This window comes from Schistocerca serialis, chromosome 1 (genome assembly GCF_023864345.2).
Source record: "Schistocerca serialis cubense isolate TAMUIC-IGC-003099 chromosome 1, iqSchSeri2.2, whole genome shotgun sequence".
Lineage (NCBI taxonomy): Eukaryota > Metazoa > Arthropoda > Insecta > Orthoptera > Acrididae > Schistocerca > Schistocerca serialis.
Window position 1 is genome coordinate 1,267,095,449 of NC_064638.1, and position 23,729 is coordinate 1,267,119,177.

At 40.7% G+C, this 23,729-nt stretch overlaps 1 protein-coding gene across 1 annotated transcript in view; it reads left to right on the top strand.

Moving 5' to 3' along the window:
* Positions 1-23,729, top strand: part of LOC126456830 (Down syndrome cell adhesion molecule-like protein Dscam2) — a 416,068-nt gene that overhangs the window by 165,323 nt on the left and 227,016 nt on the right. The window contains exons 8-9 of the mRNA XM_050092636.1: positions 12,302-12,453; positions 15,049-15,327. Coding sequence (XP_049948593.1) covers positions 12,302-12,453; positions 15,049-15,327 — 431 coding nt within the window. The remainder of the gene's footprint in view (positions 1-12,301; positions 12,454-15,048; positions 15,328-23,729) is intronic.

Sequence of the window (23,729 nt, forward strand, 5' to 3'; positions counted from 1 at the left end):
CGCCAAAATTATCGACAAATGTGAAAGTCAAGTTATTCGGAATCGCCTATTGCAGTGCAGACTATTCCCCACATGCCAGGCTGCTTTGCAATGTGCTGAGAGTACGTAGGCCTGCACTCATACGATTCCTCTTAGCCCTACTTTACGCGACAAATAGAAAAACTACGAGCGATAATTTTTGTAACTAGAACTGTATGGTAACTTGTAGCATATAAGAAAAGGCTTAAGAAAATTGTTTCAGATGTATGTACATACTCTTGTTTAGTTGATAGCCTTCCGTGGAAACACGTAAAAAGTCGAAACGCATAACACAGTGACGCATCCTGGCATGAGAGCACCAGTTTGCAGTGTTTACACTACGGTAGCTGATTCCGGACGTCTTACCTTTAAATTTTGGCACATTTGTTGGATAATTTTTGTTAAAATTTCCCCCCCGACATTTATAAACGCTACTGTACTGTTGCTTTCAAACATTTTCAAAAAAAAAGTGTACCATTTCTTTTAAAAAATCCGTCACGCTACAGTATCCCAGTTCATACCAGAGCTAAAATTACTAACAAATCACATACTCCTGTGCGTATTATCACTCCCCCAAAAAACCGTCGTTTCGCTATCTTAACCTGTTCAGCCAATCCACGGTGGGCCAAAAGGCAGAAAGAGGTTACAGCTCTCAATAACTTTTTATTTATCATTAGTTTCCATTTTGGTTTATTGAACAGAGCTGAATTTTTCCATGGTCATTCTCCTATCGTTACTCTGCCAGATTATGAAACATAAGAAAGGAGAAAATAATAAATAAGCTATTGACAGCTATAATCCCTTCATGACTTAAACATTGTGCTTGTTTTCTGAGGGTACGGGCCGATACCCCATATCGGCACCTCTGACGAAAAGAAGTCAGAACTGCAGATTTTAAGATGCGAGATTGAACTATATTCTTTACTAGTGCAAATGTTGTATTCACTTGTTTAAAATGCTCAGAAAAGAGTTAAAATAATGTCTTATGAAGTCCACACTTCAGAAACAACCCCCAGAAGGTCACAGTACCAACAAATGAAAGCACTGTGTGTGTGTGTGTGTGTGTGTGTGTGTGTGTGTGTGTGTGTGTGTGTGTGTGTGTGTTTCTGTCAGGTGAATAGCGGTGTGTTGTATGTGGGTGTCAGTCGATCAATCCATAATACCTGCAACAGTTGAAACTTCCCCTTTTAACAATTATACACGACTGTGCTTAACCTGACACACAATATTTCTAGCGCAACGCAATCTGACTTTCAAAATTCCCTACAAAAGAACGGCCCTCACTAACATTAAACTATACCTTTCACAAATCACTTACCTCACAAAAATCTTCGCTGCTCAAGCTACTGCAATACAGCGAGCGCCACTACTGCCAGATAAATAGAACATTCAAACTATGGAAGGCACTAACTACTGATAGGGATAGTTAGCAAATGAAAGATATTAATAGAGAACAAACAATGTATTTACCTTGATATCATCATATATAAATATAGCAGTTCATGACAAATTTCAAAACTCCGCCATCTCTCTCCCCACATCCACCACTGCTGGCGGCTCACCTCCAACTGCGCAACGCTACGCGCTGTTCACATCCAGCTGCCGCTGCCCAACACTACAATGGCAGACAACAATGCAAACTAGCCACAGACTGCACACAGCACAGCTAGTGATTTTCATATTGATCGCTACGTAACGTTGCCAATAAGAAAACATAAACAGCCTACTTACATAGAGAAAACATAAACAGCCTACTTACATAGCCCCCATGCTCCCCACAAAAAATTTTACAAATTTTTTTTTTGGGCAGTGGCCAATAATGATTTGATAAAATTTTTCATAATTACAATAACAAAGAAATCAAATGCACACACTTATTGATACAATGTTGGTCAAAAGCTAAAATTTTCTCACAGTCCATAAAGACAGTCCTCATCATTCGTCACAGTAAAATTGCAGTGTTTTTCTCAAAGTCTGAGCAGTAAAGGAAAACGCACACAGAAGTAGTGGATTTCCATGCAATCTTGAAGAAGTAGTGTTGTCCTTCCAACGGAACGACAGTGCTGACTCTTGACATGCATACAGGTAATGGGCCACAACAGAGCAAACCCACAGCAGAGTCAGTCGAAATTTTGACGAGTATTGGTAGGTAGGTCATCACAGAGCAGACCCACTTTAGTCCTGGTAGAGATTACGGTATTGGTGGGCCACCAGAGGTGCAGACCCACTGCAGTCCTTGTAGAAATAATGGTATTGATGGATCATCAAAGATGTAGACCCACTGTAGTCCTTGTAGAAATAATGGTATTGGTGGGCCATCAAAGATGCAGACCCACTGTAGTCCTTATAGAGATGGCCAGCAGCCATGTGTTGTGACTGTGCAGGTGCACAATCACCATCGAAGAGTCTTGCGGATAATATAGCAAGTCCATAAACCACCACTTGTGCACTCACAAAGTTTTTGAAATTGTCCTTAGAACCAGCAATGCTGTTATCCAGTCCCTTGCTGAGTTATTAACACACGTGCAAACACTAACAGTCCCAACTTCTCACATATTGTCCATATACTATGACCAACAGAAACGTGTGCAGTGAAATGTAACTAACAAGTTAATAATATCATGAACTGGTGACAATTACAATTTTATAACATAAGAATACAATAACAAAGGTACAAAATACATCATTAAAAACATAACAATACAGATAACATTTGTAGTACCGGCTTTACAACGGAATAGAAATAAACATATACATCAGTGGAATTATGACATGAGTACATACATAAAAGATCACAATAACTTTTGAAACATCAACTTCACACATGAGCATTAAACAGAACAGAATTAATAATGTCTAACATCTTTACAAAGTAAATAACATAGTATCAGAAAAATTCTACAATGTAACTCATATCCGCTAAACACATAAAGACAGGAAAAACACAAATATACAAGAGTACACAAACACATAGCAGAATAACACAAGAGGAAAGGGCAGGGTTTGTTTTCAGTGTAACATTTGGTACTGCAGTCCAACCTAAAACTTCATTCCATAGATCTTTCGTCTTATTTCAAAATTTGTTTCCACCAAAAAAATCCTATCAAAGCATGCTTTCTGTATTTATATGTTCACATATTTCTTACCTCATTATTTATTTCCAAGAAAATCCTACGTAAACCTGTTGTCCCTAAACCCTACTTTTTTGCTCATATCCTCTTTCAAAATACTTTTTTTTGGCCAAATCATTTTCTTATAGCTTCTCAATGCATTTCTTCCAATTCATCACATCTCGTTCTCTCATATAGCCTACCCCATCTTAAGCTAACTTAAATCTACTGAGCTCAGATGCTAAACTAAGGGACGAGGCAATGCAGCAGCACAAAACAATTAACACAAGCAGCAATGACAAAAAATACAGATTGGCAAAGCTAGCAGCAGCAAATGTAATAACTTATATCAAAACATGACATAGCTCAAGCAGAAAAAAATATTACACTAAAAATGGCCATGTCTAATACCTATGTCACATCTTAACACTAGAGTGATGCATCACAATTTATTCTACAAAAGAAATTACCAAGTACTTGAAAAGAAAATTATGAATGCAGTTCCTGTGAAGGTAAATGTCGCTTTGTGCTCCCTCATTTTTTTGAAAAAAATTATTATATACTCGATCTGTAGACAGAAAATATTTATATTAGTACATCTATAAAATTTTATTTTAACTAATGCTGCAGTGCAGCTAGAAACTAGATATCAAATGAAATAAGCAACTATGTACAAAGCAAAGCGTAAGAACATCGTTCAATAGTCATGTGGCATTTCATAAGTAGTAAAAAAATCTCTCATCTAGAAAGACAGTAGTCACAGTCAGGTGTGTAGACAAACTATTTCTTGTCATTTCATTAGGCATTTCAGTAAATATCAGAAAGTACGATATGTTTCCAAGTAATTAGCGTGTCGGATTTGCGATGCTTTCTCTAAAGGAATGACAATGGCCAGGATAATGGCCTCCCTTTTTTTTTTCCTTCCTGTGCTCTGAAAGGCATGCGCCAATGGCCCTCTCTCCAGGCGTCCGACACAGCTGGGTGCCCACGACGCATTACGTGCAGGTGGTCACTTAACTTTCTTACGGAAATATTTACGACAGCAGTTTCCGCTACAGTGACAGTCTCACATAAAAATATTTCACAGGTCAAGAATTAGCGTTGCAAATCTGTAGAAAGAAAATCCTATAAATATAAGTGTCCAAATAAAATATTCGTCAGCATTGTGATACAGTCACGCATTTACGCACATTTCATAACTCTTAAAGTACGATTCTTGGTTTCCAACATACTTCTTATTCCTCATATACGGTAGCAACATCTTATTGATCATAAACATATCTCAACAGCATAGTACACATCGTCGTCGTAATAATAACATCATAACACCTCAGTCAAATCTCAAAATCGTCGTAGCTTCCTCCAATAATTTCAAAACCTAAAGAAAATTCTCTGCTCATTTCAATAGTGTCATCTACCTCAAACGTACTTTAAAATCATGCTCCCTTACCAAATACATCATTCAAAGCTCTCATAGTATCACAATGATTCCGAAAAAATATGAACAGTTTACAAAGTACAGACAAAATACAGTTTCATAAGTGTGAAGTTACCCAACTGTGTATTGCGTAAACATGTGTCACTGATGTAGTAAAAAAATGTTTATCTCTCAGTTAAATGATCAGATAGCTGTGTAATTTGTGTGTTAGAGAAATATGGTACCGATGTGTAAAGTTGTATAAGCAAATACCATATTAGCTAGGGTTCCTTGTGGTTGCCACACACATGGTACACAAAGTAAGCTTGTACCCCCCTGAGGATTATTGTAATTATACCCTCAGGTGTTACAGATTACAGCAATGGAATGAAATGTATCACGGAAAACTTTCTTTGTAATTCAAAAAATCTTTAAAAATAAATGTTTTAAGTACAAAATTAATCACTCAAATACGTGTACTGTAGAGCTAAATAAGCGTCTTGTTGCAACATAATCTCTGTGGAAGTGTCGTAGTTATCGTCCTCCGAAAGCTAAGTTCTGCAGAAGTCAATGTACTTACCTCATGATAAACAAAAGTGAAATGCTTTGCGTATAGATATCTTAGTTATTACGCTTATTGTTGTGGTGAAGAACGTACTGAGCCGGCCGAAGTGGCCGTGCGGTTAAAGGCGCTGCAGTCTGGAACCGCAAGACCGCTACGGTCGCAGGTTCGAATCCTGCCTCGGGCATGGATGTTTGTGATGTCCTTAGGTTAGTTAGGTTTAACTAGTTCTAAGTTCTAGGGGACTTATGACCTCAGCAGTTGAGTCCCATAGTGCTCAGAGCCATTTGAACCATACTGTGCTGTAACGTATTGTTGTGCTACAGAAAACCCTGCCTCATTGTAGCTATACTACAAAAGTTACTACTAAAACATGTTTTACTTTCCAGAATAAAACAGAAAAACTGTGCAGATATAAAACAGAAACACTGCAAAAGCAACATTGTAAATTTTCACTCATTAGTAGCGTCGTGATAAAACCGTGTAGTTGTCACATAAACTAACCACTGTGTCGTTTGGTATCTCACAGAAAGTACTTTAAACCCAGAATGTATTTTCAAGTAAACCAAAATGTTGCATTAAAATCTCATTAGCAGTACTGGTAAATGTTCTAAGTATGTGAGCCTTATAGTCGTTACGTAATCGTGCAACTAACAAGCAAGAATGTACAAATACAACACTGTGTCGTCTGTTCACTACAACAATGCATTCGTAATTTCTGTTTAAAAATGTTCCCTAGGTTCTAGACTGGATATTTAACTTCAAACATAGTTGTATGTTGACAGTTTCTTAAGTCTGACACAGCATACTAGTAATGTAAAGTGAAAAGTTATATGACAAAGACAAAGTTAAAAAGCAGATTATCTTTCAATAAACGGTTTTACATGTGAAATGTGGTGTAAACCTTTACTCTTCCTAGTACGCAGAGTTTCAACTTCAACGCAATTATCATGTGGTATACGTCGGATTCTGTAATACATTTTCATGACGCGAAAAAATAGGTTGGAAATGCTCACAAATTTGTGTTTTTACGTCATTACAGACCTTTTGACATTTCGATTCGATGTTATGTAACTCAGTGGTTAAATCTTCACGTGTTTGTTCAAGTGTAGTGTCTAACTTTTTGAGATTTTGTTCCACTGTGTCTAACTTTTTGAGATTTTGTTCCACTGTGTCTAACTGTTGCTGTGTTTGTCTCTGGTGTTGTTCCATTGTGTCTAACTTTTCATGCTTTTGTCCCATTTGTTGCATTAATTGTAATAACAATGCACTGGTGTCTGAAACATGTTCCTCAGTGCTTTTCGGCAGTGAAGTTGCACCGGCAACATTCACATTTTGACAAGCAGAAAATGTGACTTGACTCATTTGAGAAAACGGTGAGAACCCAAAATCTGAGTCTACAGTATTTGCAAAATTGTGTCCTGTCATTCCCGATTCCTGAGGCAAGCTGTTGCCGACCGATCGATCGATAATGCGTCCCTCTTCACTAATTGTTTCACTGTCCACGCCATTGTTTGCCGCCTCCTCCATTTCCCTATGCACAGTTACCAAATTACTACTTTGAATGTCTTAATTCATTACTCTGCGGCGCTATCACACTGCTTTCGTCTTCACTGTCATTTCTCAGTTTACTTTGGAGCCTAGTATTACGTTTTTCACACGCCATTATTGTCACAATATTTCACACGACAACACAGAAAAGCACCATTTGAAGAGCAAAAATAAGAGAACACATTAACATAGCACTGAAAATAATATCTAGTTAATTGCAAGCGCAGCTGCGAAAAACTTGCTGCAAATCTACATGCATGCCACAACTGTTTTACTGTACAACAATGAAAAACTACAACTACAAAGGAAATTCTCTCTATAATTACGCGCTAGCAATAAACAAAATCTACACTAATTACACAAACTACAAGAAAAAATCAGAAGATTCCAGTGAGGTATCCTCGGCTAAGGGTCGACATATGAAACTTCCCCTTTGAACAATTATACACGACTGTGCTTAACCTGACACACAATATTTTTAGCGCAACGCAATCTGACTTTCAAAATTCCCTACAAAAGAATGGCCCTCACTAACATTAAACTATACCTTTCACAAATCACTTACCTCACAAAAATCTTCGCTGCTCAAGCTACTGCAATACAGCGAGCGCCACTACTGCCAGCTAAATAGAAGATTCAAACTATGGAAGGCACTAACTACTGATAGGGATAGTTAGCAAATGAAAGATATTAATAGAGAACAAACAATGTATTTACCTTGATATCATCATATATAAATATAGCAGTTCATGACAAATTTCAAAACTCCGCCATCTCTCTCCCCACATCCACCACTGCTGGCGGCTCACCTCCAACTGCGCAACGCTACGCGCTGTTCACATCCAGCTGCCGCTGCCCAACACTACAATGGCAGACAACAATGCAAACTAGCCACAGACTGCACACAGCACAGCCAGTGATTTTCATATTGAGCGCTACGTAACGTTGCCAATAAGAAAACATAAACAGCCTACTTACATAGAGAAAACATAAATAGCCTACTTACACAGTCTCCTGCAGCAAATCATTTCAGAGACATCTAATCTGTCATTCTACACGTTATGCAGAGTTGTGCTCCAAACGCAGCTTTTCCTTAACATTTTTGTGGTCCGACCACCCTGAGAGTGGACTTTACTAACAATGACGAGCGAGGCTTCACTCCTCTGGAAATTATTTCCTCATGGTACACCGTATTGTCGTGCAGAACGATCGTAGAAGCAAGTTAAAAAGACATGCTTCTTCTTAACGTTTATCTCTGCAGTAGAGCACAGTAAACAGTTATGAATATTAACGTACCATTGGAACTTGGTCCAGCATACATCTGAACAAGGGGCGGCACGTCGTTACAGTATTCAGAAGGAACTATGGTGCCAAAGCTCTCAGAAAAGTGTACAGGCTGTACCTCCCTTCCTTTCCGTAATCAACTACTAAACAACATGAACATCATCATCCTAGGTAATATCTGCAGGAAGCCGCACATCATGACAACACAGCGAATTAAATATGACGCGTTTTGCACAGATCTTTAAGGAGGTGTACGTTAACTTCGCTGGATGCGTAATGTCTTCTTTGTGTTCTAAATTCCGAACTAGAGAGGTTTAATGTTTTCCGTGTATGGCCCGTAGACCATACAGGCGATACTGTTCAATCCGCAGCGTTTACGAGTTTGCACGACGAAATATTCATGTTCCGAGACATTACGGGTCCTTTATACCTAGTAGCCGACTGAAGCAAACCGAATAGTCCCCGTGCTGTTCCTTTTCGTATTTACACTTGCGTTTTACGAAAATATGCAGTATAAGTGATGCACTGCATTAGGAATCTCTACAAAACGCGTCATTTTCAGCATGGTTTGTTGTGCTAAGGTGTCGGGAAATTTGACGTCGATAGTTAAAACATTTTTCCGCACTGGTACACCGCTCCGTTGATATTACACTCCTGGAAATTGAAATAAGAACACCGTGAATTCATTGTCCCAGGAAGGGGAAACTTTATTGACACATTCCTGGGGTCAGATACATCACATGATCACACTGACAGAACCACAGGCACATAGACACAGGCAACAGAGCATGCACAATGTCGGCACTAGTACAGTGTACATCCACCTTTCGCAGCAATGCAGGCTGCTATTCTCCCATGGAGACGATCGTAGAGATGCTGGATGTAGTCGTGTGGAACGACTTGCCATGCCATTTCCACCTGGCGCCTCAGTTGGACCAGCGTTCGTGCTGGACGTGCAGACCGCGTGAGACGACGCTTCATCCAGTCCCAAACATGCTCAATGGGGGACAGATCCGGAGGTCTTGCTGGCCAGGGTGGTTGACTTACACCTTCTAGAGCACGTTGGGTGGCACGGGATACATGCGGACGTGCATTGTCCTGTTGGAACAGCAAGTTCCCTTGCCGGTCTAGGAATGGTAGAACGATGGGTTCGATGACGGTTTGGATGTACCGTGCACTATTCAGTGTCCCCTCGACGATCACCAGTGGTGTACGGCCAGTGTAGGAGATCGCTCCCCACACCATGATGCCGGGTGTTGGCCCTGTGTGCCTCGGTCGTATGCAGTCCTGATTGTGGCGCTCACCTGCACGGCGCCAAACACGCATACGACCATCATTGGCACCAAGGCAGAAGCGACTCTCATCGCTGAAGACGACACGTCTCCATTCGTCCCTCCATTCACACCTGTCGCGATACCACTGGAGGCGGGCTGCACGATGTTGGGGCGTGAGCGGAAGACGGCCTAACGGTGTGCGGGACCGTAGCCCAGCTTCATGGAGACGGTTGCGAATGGTCCTCGCCGATACGCCAGGAGCAACAGTGTTCCTAATTTGCTGGGAAGTGGCGGTGCGGTCTCCTACGGCACTGCGTAGGATCCTACGGTCTTGGCGTGCATCCGTGCGTCGCTGCGGTCCGGTCCCAGGTCGACGGGCACGTGCACCTTCCGCCGACCACTGGCGACAACATCGATGTACTGTGGAGACCTCACGCCCCACGTGTTGAGCAATTCGGCGGTACGTCCACCCGGCCTCCCGCATGCCCACTATACGCCCTCGCTCAAAGTCCGTCAACTGCACATACGGTTCACGTCCACGCTGTCGCGGCATGCTACCAGTGTTGAAGACTGCGATGGAGCTCCGTATGCCACGGCAAACTGGCTGACACTGACGGCGGCGGTGCACAAATGCTGCGCAGCTAGCGCCATTCGACGGCCAACACCGCGGTTCCTGGTGTGTCCGCTGTGCCGTGCGTGTGATCATTGCTTGTACAGCCCTCTCGCAGTGTCCGGAGCAAGTATGGTGGGTCTGACACACCGGTGTCAATGTGTTCTTTTTTCCATTTCCAGGAGTGTATGTACTTACGCCCGCCTCGACTTGCACTGTTTTTGTTCTTGATTTATGTTTAGATCGGTTCTAGGAGCACCAAGTTCCTTCCCTTTCACCATAAGCTCACGATCCAAATTTTTGCCTAATAAACTGCACACTGTACTCATATTCTGTCGGTTCCAGACTCGCGGTATGCTAGTGTTATTAACAGCAAAATAAAACACACAAGAACTCAGGCACAACACATTCATAAAAAGAAACCTGCTAATAAAGCAAACGCTGTCAGCAAGCAAGGAAACTCTGAACAACAAAAGGTAACTGGCCGTTTCTGGTGCGCTCGTTCCCTGTAATCGTTTTGAAATCCGCGCTAGGTGATGTCACGTATATTACGATATTGTAAAGCTGTCTAGCAAGAAATGCGTAAACAGAGATTGTCTTTCCTACGGTGGATAGAACTGCCACTGACAGAAACAAAAAGCTATACTCATTACTATTGCACATCGATTAGCGACGCGTCAATTCCTAATAGAGACGTACAGAGCCAGGGCCTCGATAGCGAGGGTTCAGCCACCCTGTTGATACCCTTTCCTTCTAAGCACCGAAATCTGATAATCGTCTGGAGGTTGTAGGACAGCCCCGTGCTAAACGAACTGATCCTTGGGAGGCCCATAAGAGCTGTACTCCGTAGAAGCCACGCCTTCAGGCCTCTGCTAACTGGAGGTATCCGGTATTTCAAGGTGCAGCCGTTCGAGAAACATTGTAAGTATTTAAATCCATGTGCGAAATATTGGAAATACTTCTGATATTTTAATTGTATAATCCTTAACTGATAAATGTATTTCAATATAGATTTTCGGGCGGCTCTGTCTCAGAGCCTTTAAGTACGAGCCACGCCTGATGTGAAAGAAAGAACTCGATCAGGTAGTACGGCTTCTGAGACATCAACTGAATGATAATTAACATCACCACTATTGCAAATCATCGTGAAATGTGAAATTCGTAGCAGTGACAATGGACGTACATTCATAAACTTAACTGATAATGAGACAGCAAACAAACGAAAGGAAGAACTGTAGCTCAAGCTATGTCAATTTAGTTATTTAATTCTGATAAATTTAAAGTTTCACTTGGATCCTACGACACACTCAGATGGTGCGACCGAAAGCATGCTGCTCTCGAAAGATAAAAACGCCAGCCTATGTCAGTGTCCAGTTTACAGCCTTAACCCCCCCAGCCAAGTCCAATTTTTTGTGTCCGTTACTTTAGTAATATACTGAGCTCATTTGCAGAACAGAATAGCTGCTCAACAGCAACAAACAAATGCAATGGCATTTTCACATTGTAAACAGCTCACTGGTTACATAGTAATGCTGAGTCAGTTTTTCACGTTATCAGATGGGAAGATGCGCTGCACAAAATGGACCTGACATCAACTGATAGTATGTGTAGTGTTATGAAACAAAGTGTGTGTAGTGTGTGGGCTGACTGGCGGTGAGAAATGAATGAAAAACATAGCATTAGCCTTTGATTATTATTATACAACTTATTTGTAGAGCATTGTTGTACGCTGGGGGTAAAACAACTGAGGTAGCACTATTTCAGAGTGCCCTTATATTCGGGAGGGTGGAGCTGCCAGTCTTCATCCAGCAATCCTGATTAAGGTTCTCCGTGCTTTCCCTAAATTATGTTAGGCAAATGCCGAGATCGTTCCTACTATAAGACCACGGCCGACTACCTGTCCCATCCTTCTCATTCTAGATCTGTAAGTCTTAAATATCTGTACATGTGAATTAATTTAATTTTATTGTTCGTAACTTGTAATAGCAAGACATGTCAAACAACCTAGCAAGAGAGAGTGACGGATAAATACGAGTAAAACTACTACTACTACCACTGTTATTACTATTACCACATTAAGATATTTGACCGCAGCTCGTGGTCTAGTAGCTAGCGTTGCTGTCTCTCGATCACAGGGTCCTGGGTTCGATTCCCGGCCGGTTGGGAATTTTCTCTGCCCGGGGCCTGGGTTTTTGTGTCCTCATCATCATTCATGACAATGGCTAGATTGGCTTGTGTAAGAACTGGGACTTTGTACAGGCGCTGACCACCGCGCAGTTGAGCCTCCCACAAACTAAACATCATCATCATTAAAATATTTTTTTCATTAATTAAATATTTGTGACGTAGACGATATTGCGCTAGGTCAGTCCATTAGATAGCTCATTTTATTACCTGTGGAGAAATTATATTATTGACTGGCTATAAGCGATGTTAACCACTGAACACCAATGTTTCACAGATATCTGTTTACAGGTACACAATTGGTCAGTACGTGGACCAAGCTGGCGACGTCATCAGTCACGTGAACATCTCCTCCGTTCGTGTGCAAGATGGCGGCCTGTATAGCTGCAGTGCTGCCAATGCAATGGGCTCCGTCCATTACGAAGCCAGGCTCAACATCTACGGTAAGTGGCGGGCAATCTCTCATACACCTCGCAAGTGTTTGGCTGCACTGGTCCCTAATTAAATTCCATAGCTTCTGTACGATGACAGCGGTAGTTTCGTTGAGACTTCATAGGTAGGCAGTGGATTGAAAAGACACTCAACGAAGAAGAAACATGTTATCTGAAGTCATTGTGGAGAAAGAATAAATGGAAAACACAGCTTTCCTGAACCATAATTAACCTAAATAATGCAATCTTGTACATCTTTATGGGAAAGTAGAAAATGTGGCAAATTCTGATTTCTAATATCTTATTATTTATGATACTTACTGCTATCACGTCGGCATATTTTTAATTCAGTATATCAAGTGACGTGTCTAAGAAATTCAGTGTGACACTTGCAATTGAAATAAATCTAAAGTGTACATGCCTAACTATTAATGAATGCTCCAAGACTTTTAGTGAAACGCGTAAGCGATATGCGGCTTAGAGATTAACCAAAACATGGTTAACAAGTGAATGATTACAACTATCGACACCTAGTGTAGATCTGTTTGTGGGTAAGAGATGGAGAATTAACACACCTTTTGAGCAGCTAAGACTGTAGGGTAGTGCTGTATACTGTTTTCATTGTGTGTGAGTAGTAAGAGCAGCACAAAATGTCATGCGTGCAAGTTCATTAGTTGAACTGTCTTATCTGCTACTAGGAGCGGCTGTGGTGTTTACAAAATTTTTCTAAAAGTGGGTTACTCTAGAGTTCCCATCTCAGCCATATAACTCAGAGGGAAATTTCAACATTCTAACAGTAATTTATATCACCTTAACATTCTTTAAAACATTAATTATTTCCAGAACTAAGTAATTGATTGTTACCGGAGTTCAGATGGAAAATTAAGTTCACTGCTTTCTTTCAAATAGTGCAATTACGTAATTAATTTTTATTGGTTCACAGTTGTACAGAATTGTTGGGTAGGCTTAAGACTTCCTCATGCGTAGAGTGTGAGGAGCTCGAGTTGTGTGACGTCATATGGTGGAATTCCAAGTTGCGGTGCATTTATGAAAATGAAAAAGAGACTGAGTCACATCCGATTTTCTCACTGTGCTGTGAAATACGAACCAACGCTGTGTAAGAACGCTTTCTACATCACATGGCAAACAGAAGAAATGTCATAATCAAATGGACGATTATTCCGAAGCTTGAGCCGTGTATAATCTTTTTGTGGTGTTTCAAGGCACCGGTGCATCAAAAATCTATCAAAAACGCGCCATTTTAAACGATTTCTTGCAGTACAATGTTGGAAAACGGAACACCAGTGTTTCAAGGCACTGTTGTGTTTGTAAGTGCCAAGATATGGTTGACATATAAACGTCTCCAGATGTTTTACTGTTCCTGTAGCTGTGTGTATTTGCTCTGATTACGCATAAGCGGAAATGTAGTTATATGAATAAGCACGATATGAAGAACAAACAAATTAGAAACACAAATTTGAGCTCGTTAATGAGGCATGCAAAAACAGCGTCCATGGTAGATCACTGTTTAGACATTTTGTTCGGTTCGTAATCGGGTATTTAATTAATTTCTCACAGATGTTTGAAAATTGCTTTGTTTATCCAGTTGTCTACCAAGAACAGAAGTACTTTTAGTATTTATATTTCAACGTTATTAAGCTCGCTGGAAACCACTGGTGTCTCCACAGTGTTCTCCAAGTTGCTTTTTCCAGTCTAATACAATTGATAACTAAAATAGCGCATGTGTTTGACGAATTTCCACGTTTGGAAATAAAATGTACGTATACGGCGAGACAGTCGAAGCTGATACTGTCATCGTCGTGTAGTTTAGTGTCTCTACAGTTGAGGGCCGTTAAGTTTAATTCAGGGGTCTCCAAACTACGGCCCGCGGGCCGAAACCGGCAAACCTGCCCGCGTTATCTGGCCGGACATCCCCGGTATCCGGCCCACCAAATATTTGAGGTGGTACCTATACTGCCAACAATTGAGTTTCGAGGCCTATCGCGACCAATACACCGCGACATTGGCTCTGCTACTCTCTACAAGACTACATAACTAAGCTTATTGTTGCGCCGCTTGAAATAACAATGCGTTGACATACTCTACCTCTGTTACGTCTTACAGTAATAGTGTTGCTAACAATGATCTTTCCTTTAGCCTTACATTACGGTGATCGTGGAGTGCTAGGGTGTTTTAATCCCACTAGGTAGATCTTGGCCCTTATGACTTCGTGGAGGAGTTAATGTGGCCCGCAGACTAAAACGTTTGGAGACCCCTGGTTTAATTCATGGAGAAAGTCTGACAATGAGTCTTCCTACTGTTCGATTACTGTCGAAAGTAAGAAATTGCTATTCACAGTCTGTGGATATTTTCGTTAGACTGCAATGTTAGCATGGAATCCCCGAGTGTGTGCCTGTTTGTGGAGACAACTACTAGAAGAAAATTTGTTTGTCTTTTGTGAACGTTATAAAAGAGAATACAGCATGGTGATGTGAGTGTTCTATATTGATACTGTGACCTGACGTTGTGAGAAGAAAATGTTTATGTAATAACCGGTACCCTATTTCCGCATGAAAGTCGTGAAACATCTTTCCTCTTCGCCTGTAGGACCACCGTACGTGCGCCCGCTGCCGGGCCCGGTGCGCGCCGTGGAGTCTGGGCAGGTGACGCTGCGCTGCCCGTACGCCGGATACCCAATCAGCGGCGTCTCCTGGGAGCGCCGGGGAGTCCCCCTGACAAGTGACTTGCGGCGCGAGCTGCGCGACGGTGGCGCCGCCCTCCACATCCTGCGCGTCGACCCGGCCGCCGACGCGGGCGTCTACGTCTGCACAGTGAGGGGCTCCCAGGGGGACGTCGCCAGGGGAGAGGTGGCGCTGGCTGTCGACAGTGAGTATACCAGGCCGCGCTCCGTCACAAAATTCTCTGGTTGCAGTACTAGGCCGAACTGAAGACGAAGACATCATTAAAGTTACAGATTCTGTAGACGTAACATGTCCAACCTGATCCTACAAGTCGCTTTCGTCTGGCGCCTGTAGTTGCCTGCTATGCTTACCAGCACTGCAGACACGTACCTGAAAACGAACCAAAGCTTATGTACGTAACATTATAGTTTGGAACTTAGTGCCTTCCCCTTGTGTAGTGCTATTTTGATTCTTCTTATTCTTCAATTGGCTTACGATTCAGAGTGTGATGATTGGTATTTGGGTCCTAGACTACTCCTAGGTACAGTTACTGGTGTAGCTTAACGCTCAGAGCGCTAGCGTGTGAGGGAGGGGAGCCGTACAAGGACCACTCCACTCGGCGGACCGTTGGCCGGTACATCTGAGCGTCGTTTTTGTTTTCCGCAATCGTTTAGCAAAAGCGTAGCTGGACCTCAAACTCCAACTCGAAAATACGGTACAGAAACAATTAAAATATAATAACAATCAGAAGGAAGTTTGCATGACTCACTCACACAAGGCACAAACACATTCCTCCCTTAAGTTCAACTGTTGATTCTGGCGACAGGTAGGGGATCTGGCCACAAAATCAAAATAAATTTGCCAAACCACGAAACAAATGTGCTCTAAACGACGGAATAAGCTGTAGGAAAGAGAGAGACGTACTCTTGAGTAGTTTCCTTTGCCAGTGACTGTGCATTGTATAACGCAGAACTGGGAAACAGCCTTGTCGATATCTGAATGCTAGGCCAGTTTCAGGACTGGAGGAAGGAAACGGTAAATCACTTCTGGAAGCACTTAATGAAGGTTATCTGTTTGGTTTGGTGACCGTTTCGCACTGCCTAAGGGAATGGATGTACAACGAATGGAAAAACTGAAAGAAAGAGTGAAGGCAGAATTTTATCTTGTTCAGGGTGTATACCACCCAGGACAACCGGGAGATCCGGGAAAAACCCGGGATATTTTTAGAATTCCGGGAATTTTTCATTGTATGAGTTTTCAGTTAAATTTTTGTAATTTTGACTGGAAAGAACCGATACTCTGACAAAGGATGTTACTATATCCCGCTACTGCAGAATAATACTTAGCAATAAAACATAAACGAGAGAAAAAGACGAAAATAACTTAAATTGCAAAGGAAATGCACCATATAAAACAACGACACAGTGCTCATGCAAGCGTCTGCCAATTGAAAATGTGTCAAAGGCTTTAGGAAGACTATGCAGTGTTTTATAACAACAAATTGCCTCCAATGAGCTTCAAGTCGCAACTGTTTACATTCGATTTGTTATAGCAGTTACGCGCGGGCTCATGCGCATGCGCAGTTGAGTCACGTTTGAGTAGTAGATTCTCCCGCTTCTGGCTACAGGAATGTGGCTGGTGGCTGTGCAAGCAGTCGCAGCAAGCAGCTAGATGATACTGGGAAAAGTTGGCGACAAATTCATATTCTTGAGGAAAAAAAACTTGTTTCGCAAAGCACCTAGCATCCAGCGCACGTTTGTCTATCGATTATTCATATGATTTTGAAACGCTTCCCAGTTGGTTTTTGAACATTTTTTAACACATTTTAAGTCGACTTCTGAATGCATGCGTAGTGTACGTGATGTCTCTGGCAGGAGAATCCTCGTCGCATTGTGGGGCGGCGGATGAGTTTGTAACAATAATTTAATTAATTGCTGGATATATGCTTGCGTGTTGAATCAGTTTCTGGCTTTTAGAATGTTGTTAATGCTGTCTTTCGCCGTTCTCAACACTGGCTCTCTATTTACTTCTTGGCACCCAGAAAGTGATTTAATAAAACATGGAGCCAGTATTTAGAGATCCTAGTGCCCACTTCAATTGAGATACCATTATAGCTGCAGCTTATAGCTCTGAGGAATTAGGAGATTGTCCGGGATTTCTAATCAAAAACGGTTTTCCAAAATAGTTGAGTATATTCTGAAATTCACTGACAAAAAACACAAGTATCCCTACAACCTAACTAACAGAGCAGTTCAGAGTCTAATGCGCTGATGCAATTATAAATGTCCGAATTAAATGTTAAAAAGAATGCTCGCCATAATTTGATGAAAATATTTCATCAAACGCCACGCAAAATTTTTGGTAGAATGTCTGTCCCGCGACGGCACGTGAAAATACGACAATACGCAAACTGAAGCTAGATAATGAAAATCATTCCAGAATTAACACTTCACATGAAATGTTTTCATGGTTCCGCATATCTCTAGTAACTTAATACGGCACCCGAGGCTGTTTGTAGCAGATACACTGATGCGACGCGACTACCGACACAGATGGCGTGTCATTCAGCGTCTGGAGAGAACTGGGGCCTTGCTTGCTCGCGTAGCGTCCTTATATATAAAGCCGCGGTGCGGACGGCGAAGGGAACGCCTGATCTTTTCGGCTCTCTCGACTAGCCGCTGGGCTAGTAACGCACCACTTCAAGTTACATAATAATTTATAGCTTCTTTTGCTGATGGCCGATGAAGCTCTTAATTTAAACGTGCATTCAGCACGCAGGTAAGTATTGATAATAAAATTTTGACGTGGCTAAGTTAAATATTTTGGGCGAGAGAATTAATTAAATTACACTGCACGCAGTAGATGAGCTCTGAACTGGCCCTTTTGAGATCCGCTATCGCTATAATTTTATAGGTATTCAAAAGAAACTTTACACATCTTCATAGTCATAGCGGACCTCCAACCTATTTAAATCTAAACATCCTAGCCTTATTTATTAACCTACTTAATCTATCTTGCTTCCTTCAGTTTTGAGACGAAAACCAGAAAATCATGAATTTCCACTAAAGTCTTAATTTGTGAAATCCAAAGTACTGCTTTTATTAAATCATTATGAAAGATGAATCTAAATATAAATTTTGAAGTCTCTAGCTCTTTTCTGTTGCGCCAATGATTTTTTTCAGAAAAACGTCCAAATTTCGAAAATGACTGAAGTTATCGAACTGATATTTAACACACATTAATTTAGTATTATTCCTGACATGCTAGAAAAGTTTTAGGTCATTTGTTTGACTTTTAAGGTATTGCGCAACATTTATGACGTCAGAGCTAGTTACAGCAGACTGGCTGACACACAATGGAAACTGATGTGAATTTACTACAGCGTGAGTAGGCTGCTTCCCTACATCACCCTCTACTTAATTTTTTTTTTTTATGAATGTTAATGAATGAAAAAAAAATTTAATTACAAAAAGGGAAGCAAGAGTACAGTTTAACTCCCTATGAAAATTCAAAATTGAAATATAAACCTGTAGAAACATTAAAGAAAACTGATTACCTACATTAATTATTTAAATTGTAGGCAAGTTCACTGCCTTTTAAACAATGTCATTACTCAAAATTTTAAGCAAAGTCAATGAAATATTTTGGCATACATATTGCCTTAGACAAACAAACACATACAAATTGAAAAATTATGAAAATCTTAGATCCATTAAATACATTAAATACATTTTTACATACACAAATTCAAAGAAAATAACATGATACATAAACAGATGATTATCTCTTAGCAGTCTTTTCTAAACCTGAAAGAAAAGTTCACAAATAATTTTTACACACGTGGTTGTAGCCGCTTTGGCTGGCGTCCTACACTTCTATTCACAAGGGTAGAGGAGGGGAAGTTGCTATGGTGTGCGTCCTTCTCGATCACTCTAAATTACATGGGGGAAAGGGGAGGGATCACTGTGAGTTGTGTCCAAGTCACTCCACGCTTTCACGCAGCTACCAGGCTGCCATTATCTGGTTTGTCCTGTAGAACAAACAAAAAGAGTGCCTCAGACTCTGTTCACTTAATATCTATGGTTGGGTCACAATGAAATGGGGATATATACATTTTATCTTGCAATATTTTGCTGGAACAAAGCTAACAGAACCTTTTTAATTTTACTCTCACGGTTACTTAACTGTCATAAAATCGTTAAACAAATGGCTCAAAACGCCTTTAGTCATTTACTAGAGAAAATTTATGCTTAAGGCATACAATCATAAATCATATTTAATCTGAATTTATTATTTCTGGGCCAGAACACTGAACCAATGCTCGGTACATTCCTGACAAATCTGCATTTTATTTACTTAACTGACTCATCTTTAATTACCTTATTCTTAGAGATAGTATGAGTATGATTAGTGGTTGTTTTCTCAGCTTCTTAGTACATGTGAGTAACTTTTGGTAATAGTACAGTTGTGAGTGTTCAAATTACACTACGTTTAGTTGACTACTAAATCCACTTATTGGTCCTCTGCTGCTGTCAGTTCCACATCTGCAATTAGGTACTTACTTACTTTGAAGTGTATTTATGCTGAGCTAAAATAATGTTTCACGTCTGTCAGTATGTTATTTATTTACTTTGCTAGTGTATGAACTTATTTAACACTCACTGTATTAACATTTAAAGCACAGGATAGCACATTTATTTCATATCCATAGTGTATTGCAGCTGATTAGTTTGCTCACGTGGCAATCCATTTCCACTCGATCGGACGCTGAAACCTCAGGTAGTCTCTCTCAGACCTACCACTAAAGTGCATCAAGTAATTATGGACGTGCGTAATGCTAAATTCCTTAAACCTATAGGACACCATGAGCTGCTCTGTCTCATTTAACATAAGGGTACCTATGGTCGCATTCACGCCTCCAACTCATAACCTCAATACGTGTAGGTGTATCCTGTCACACACTACACTAAAATAATGGCCAGCTCCAACCTTATAAATACTTCAGGGACGTGTCCTTTACGTCTCAACCACAAACACTGCTCAATTCTATTACACTGCCTTTCCTTGCTACACCAGGTGAGTTTAATCTTACAACTTATCTGCATATTTTTCCTAACACTAAGCAATCTCTTTTACTATTTCTTAATTAGCTCTAATGCATACACTAGGTTTCACTACCACTTCAGATACTGCTTGTACATGAATTCATATATCTCTTTAAATTACTGTTGGTGGACCATTTCCAATAAAACAACACTTTGTACTTACTATATTACCAGGGTACTATACATAATTGTTACTCAAATACATTTGTATCTTAATTACGTCATACTTCTCTATTGTTTGTCACTATTAGGTTTGTCACATTAGGTATTTTTCTTCACTAATCGGTAGATAGAATGGTTACATAACTCAAGGCTTGATAGTCATAACGGAAAATTTTCATGTCTGGAAAGAAGAGGTCGACATTTTTGTGGATAGGAAAGATGAAGAATGAGTGAGACCTGAAATGGGAAAGACGATCTCACACAGCTGGGACTGCACAGCTGCCACACTGTGTAGAGGTTACAGAACAACCTCCTCCCTACAGCATTCATTAGCTTAATGCTGTATTGATAGTCATAACGGAAAATTTAATGTATGAAAGAAGAGGTCGAAATTTTTGAGGACAGGAAAGAGGAAGAATGAGTGAGATCTGAAATGGGAAAGACGATCTCACACAGCTGGGACTGCACAGCTGCCACACTGTGTAGAGGTTACAGAACAACCTCCTCCCTACAGCATTCATTGGTTTAATGCTGTAAAGAAGAGTTAGAAATTTTAGGTGGATAGAAAAGATGAAGAGTGAGTGAGACCTGAAATGGGAAAGAAGATCTCACACAGCTGGGACTTCACAGCTGCCACACTGTGTAGAGGTTACAGAACAACGTCCTCCCTACAGCATTCATTAGCTTAATGCTGGCTTGATAACCATAACGGAAAATTTTATGTGTTGGAAGAAGATGTCGAAATTTTTGAGGACAGGAAAGAGGAAGAATGAGTGAGACCTGAAAAGGAAAGAAGATCTCACACAGCTGGGACTGCACAGTTGCCACACTGTGTAGAGGTTACAGAACAACCTCCTCCCTACAGCATTCATTGGTTTAATGCTGTAAAGAAGAGTTAGAAATTTTAGGTGGATAGAAAAGATGAAGAGTGAGTGAGACCTGAAATGGAAAGAAGATCTCACACAGCTGGGACTGCACAGCTGCCACACTGTGTAGAGGTTACAGAACAACCTCCTCCCTACAGCATTCATTCATAACCTTTGACCACGCCACGTCGATCTGAAAATACTTTATGATGCCTTTTTAGAACCTGTCTCAGTTCTTCCTTTTGATTGCCTGAAATCCTATCGATTTCCTGCAATTTAGCTTCTATTTTGTCTAAAATAATTGCTTCTTCTTCTTCTTCTGTGTTCAGCTTATTGTCATTAAGATTAACACCTTCGTCCCAATACCTCCTGTTTTTCAGAACTCGTATAGGCAGCTCCCAAGTTTCACGATCAGTTACTACATGTTTATCACTAAAAGGTACTATAATTACTCCGGTTATTGGCAAGACCATTTTTAACTGGCTTCTTTCAAAGTCAACAACACTCTGATATTTTGACAAGAAATCTATGCCAATTAAAACCTCAATACTGAGATTGTTTATAATTAAACATGGATGATCAATTAAATTACCATTAATGTTAAAGGGTAGTAAAGCTTCTTGCTTTACCGTTTTTGAAACCTTGCCAGTAGCACCAATTATTCTTAGTCCTGATACCCTCATTACTGTAAGTTTGTCCTTACCAGGTAATGCGTCAAAGAAGGACTGAGATATTGCACTCACCTCACTTCCACTGTCTAAGAGACAACGTACATTGATACCCAACATATTCACTATTATTATAGGGTGGCTTATTCTAGGTTGTACAGGTGGTTCCTCAAATTCATCTAGTAGTTCCTTTTGGATTTGTCTCCAACTAAAGTGATCGACATCTGTCTTCATTACATTTAGGTCACAGTGTGTAGGGGTTTCCTGAATCACATTTTCAGCTGCCTTTTCCAGTCGGTCTATTAATTTTAAATCGAAACACCGCACGACTTCATTACATTTAGTTTGCTGAACATAACCCAAATTACTGTAGTCTGAGCTATTCTGCGCCTCCAGACCGGGCATAACATTAGTTACAGCTAAACCACTTTCACCATTATCGTCGGTTTCCTTCTCAAGTGACAACTGGTCACAGCTACTGGGTTCATCGACCCTCAACAGCCTACCCTCTACATTCCCACTTATCTCCTGTCCTAAATCTATTAGTACATTATCAACATCCTGCACAGGCACTTTAGATAAGAGCACATCATCTTCATCGTAAATATAAGCATGAATTTCTTCTGCTTCTTCACCTGACAATTCAATATCTTGTTGCTCCTCCCTATCGTTACACTGCTGAGCCTTCTCTTTCTCTTCCCACTTAGAAAGCGTCTCTAATACGATATCTATCAAATACTGTGAGTGATCTAATATTTCTGTTGTATCCTTAGGTGCTACCGACTCTTCATCCACATGTTCAGTTTGAGTATTCTGATCTGTCTTACCAATTCCCTTAACTACTGGCATAGGAAAAGTAACCGCCTGGTGAGCGCCAGTGTCCTCATAGACGGGAACTAGTTTTCCTGCCTCGGCATACTACTGTTTCCTTTAGTTTCATTATAGTTAGCTGGCATAGCCTTACTTTCCGTACTGTTGTTTACATGCATATTTCTGTTTGGAACAAAATTATTATCCCTTGGACGCCATTGTTGGTTCTGATAATTATTTCCCCAATTCCTACCTCTCTTAGGATGGTGAACACCTACTGTTCTGATGTTTACATTGCCATTTTGCTCGTTCCTAAAATTACTATTGTTGTTATTGGCATTTCTGTTATTACGTGCTTGCTCCTCATTGGCAGCAACACGTTCTACACGTTCCAAATACTCAATGAAACGATCCAGATTGTCTCTAGGGGCAGATATAATTCTAGTTTGCCAATACCATGGCAGTTTGGCTTCAAGACCTAGTATAATCATTTCAGGTTTCAGCTTTTCCGCCAAATGTGACAAACGTGAAATCCATGACCTAGCAAACTCTTTAATTGATTCCTTGCCTGCATTGAAGCGTTTCCCACTCCAAAATTCTCTCAACACTTCATTTTGCTTATTGCTAGACCAATACTCATTAATAAAAGCTGTTTTAAATTCCGCTAATGTTTTACATTTCAACATAACATCAGCTGACCAACGCATGGCGTCACCTGCTAAATGGTTTTTAACAAACGAGATTTTCTCTCGTTCAGACCAAGTTGGTGGAATCACATCTTCAAAATCGTTCCAGAAATCTAGCGGATGGATATTTTTATCTGGATCGAACCGCAAGAACTGCCGACACCCGATAAAAGCGGCGTTTGCAGCTACAACTTGTTGTACATTACCACTACCAGAAGTTACTGAAGCTACTTTACTCTCAATGTTAGCAATGTTAGTACTGATATTTTCTACTTTCATTTCAACATTATCTACTCTTTGCACAATATGA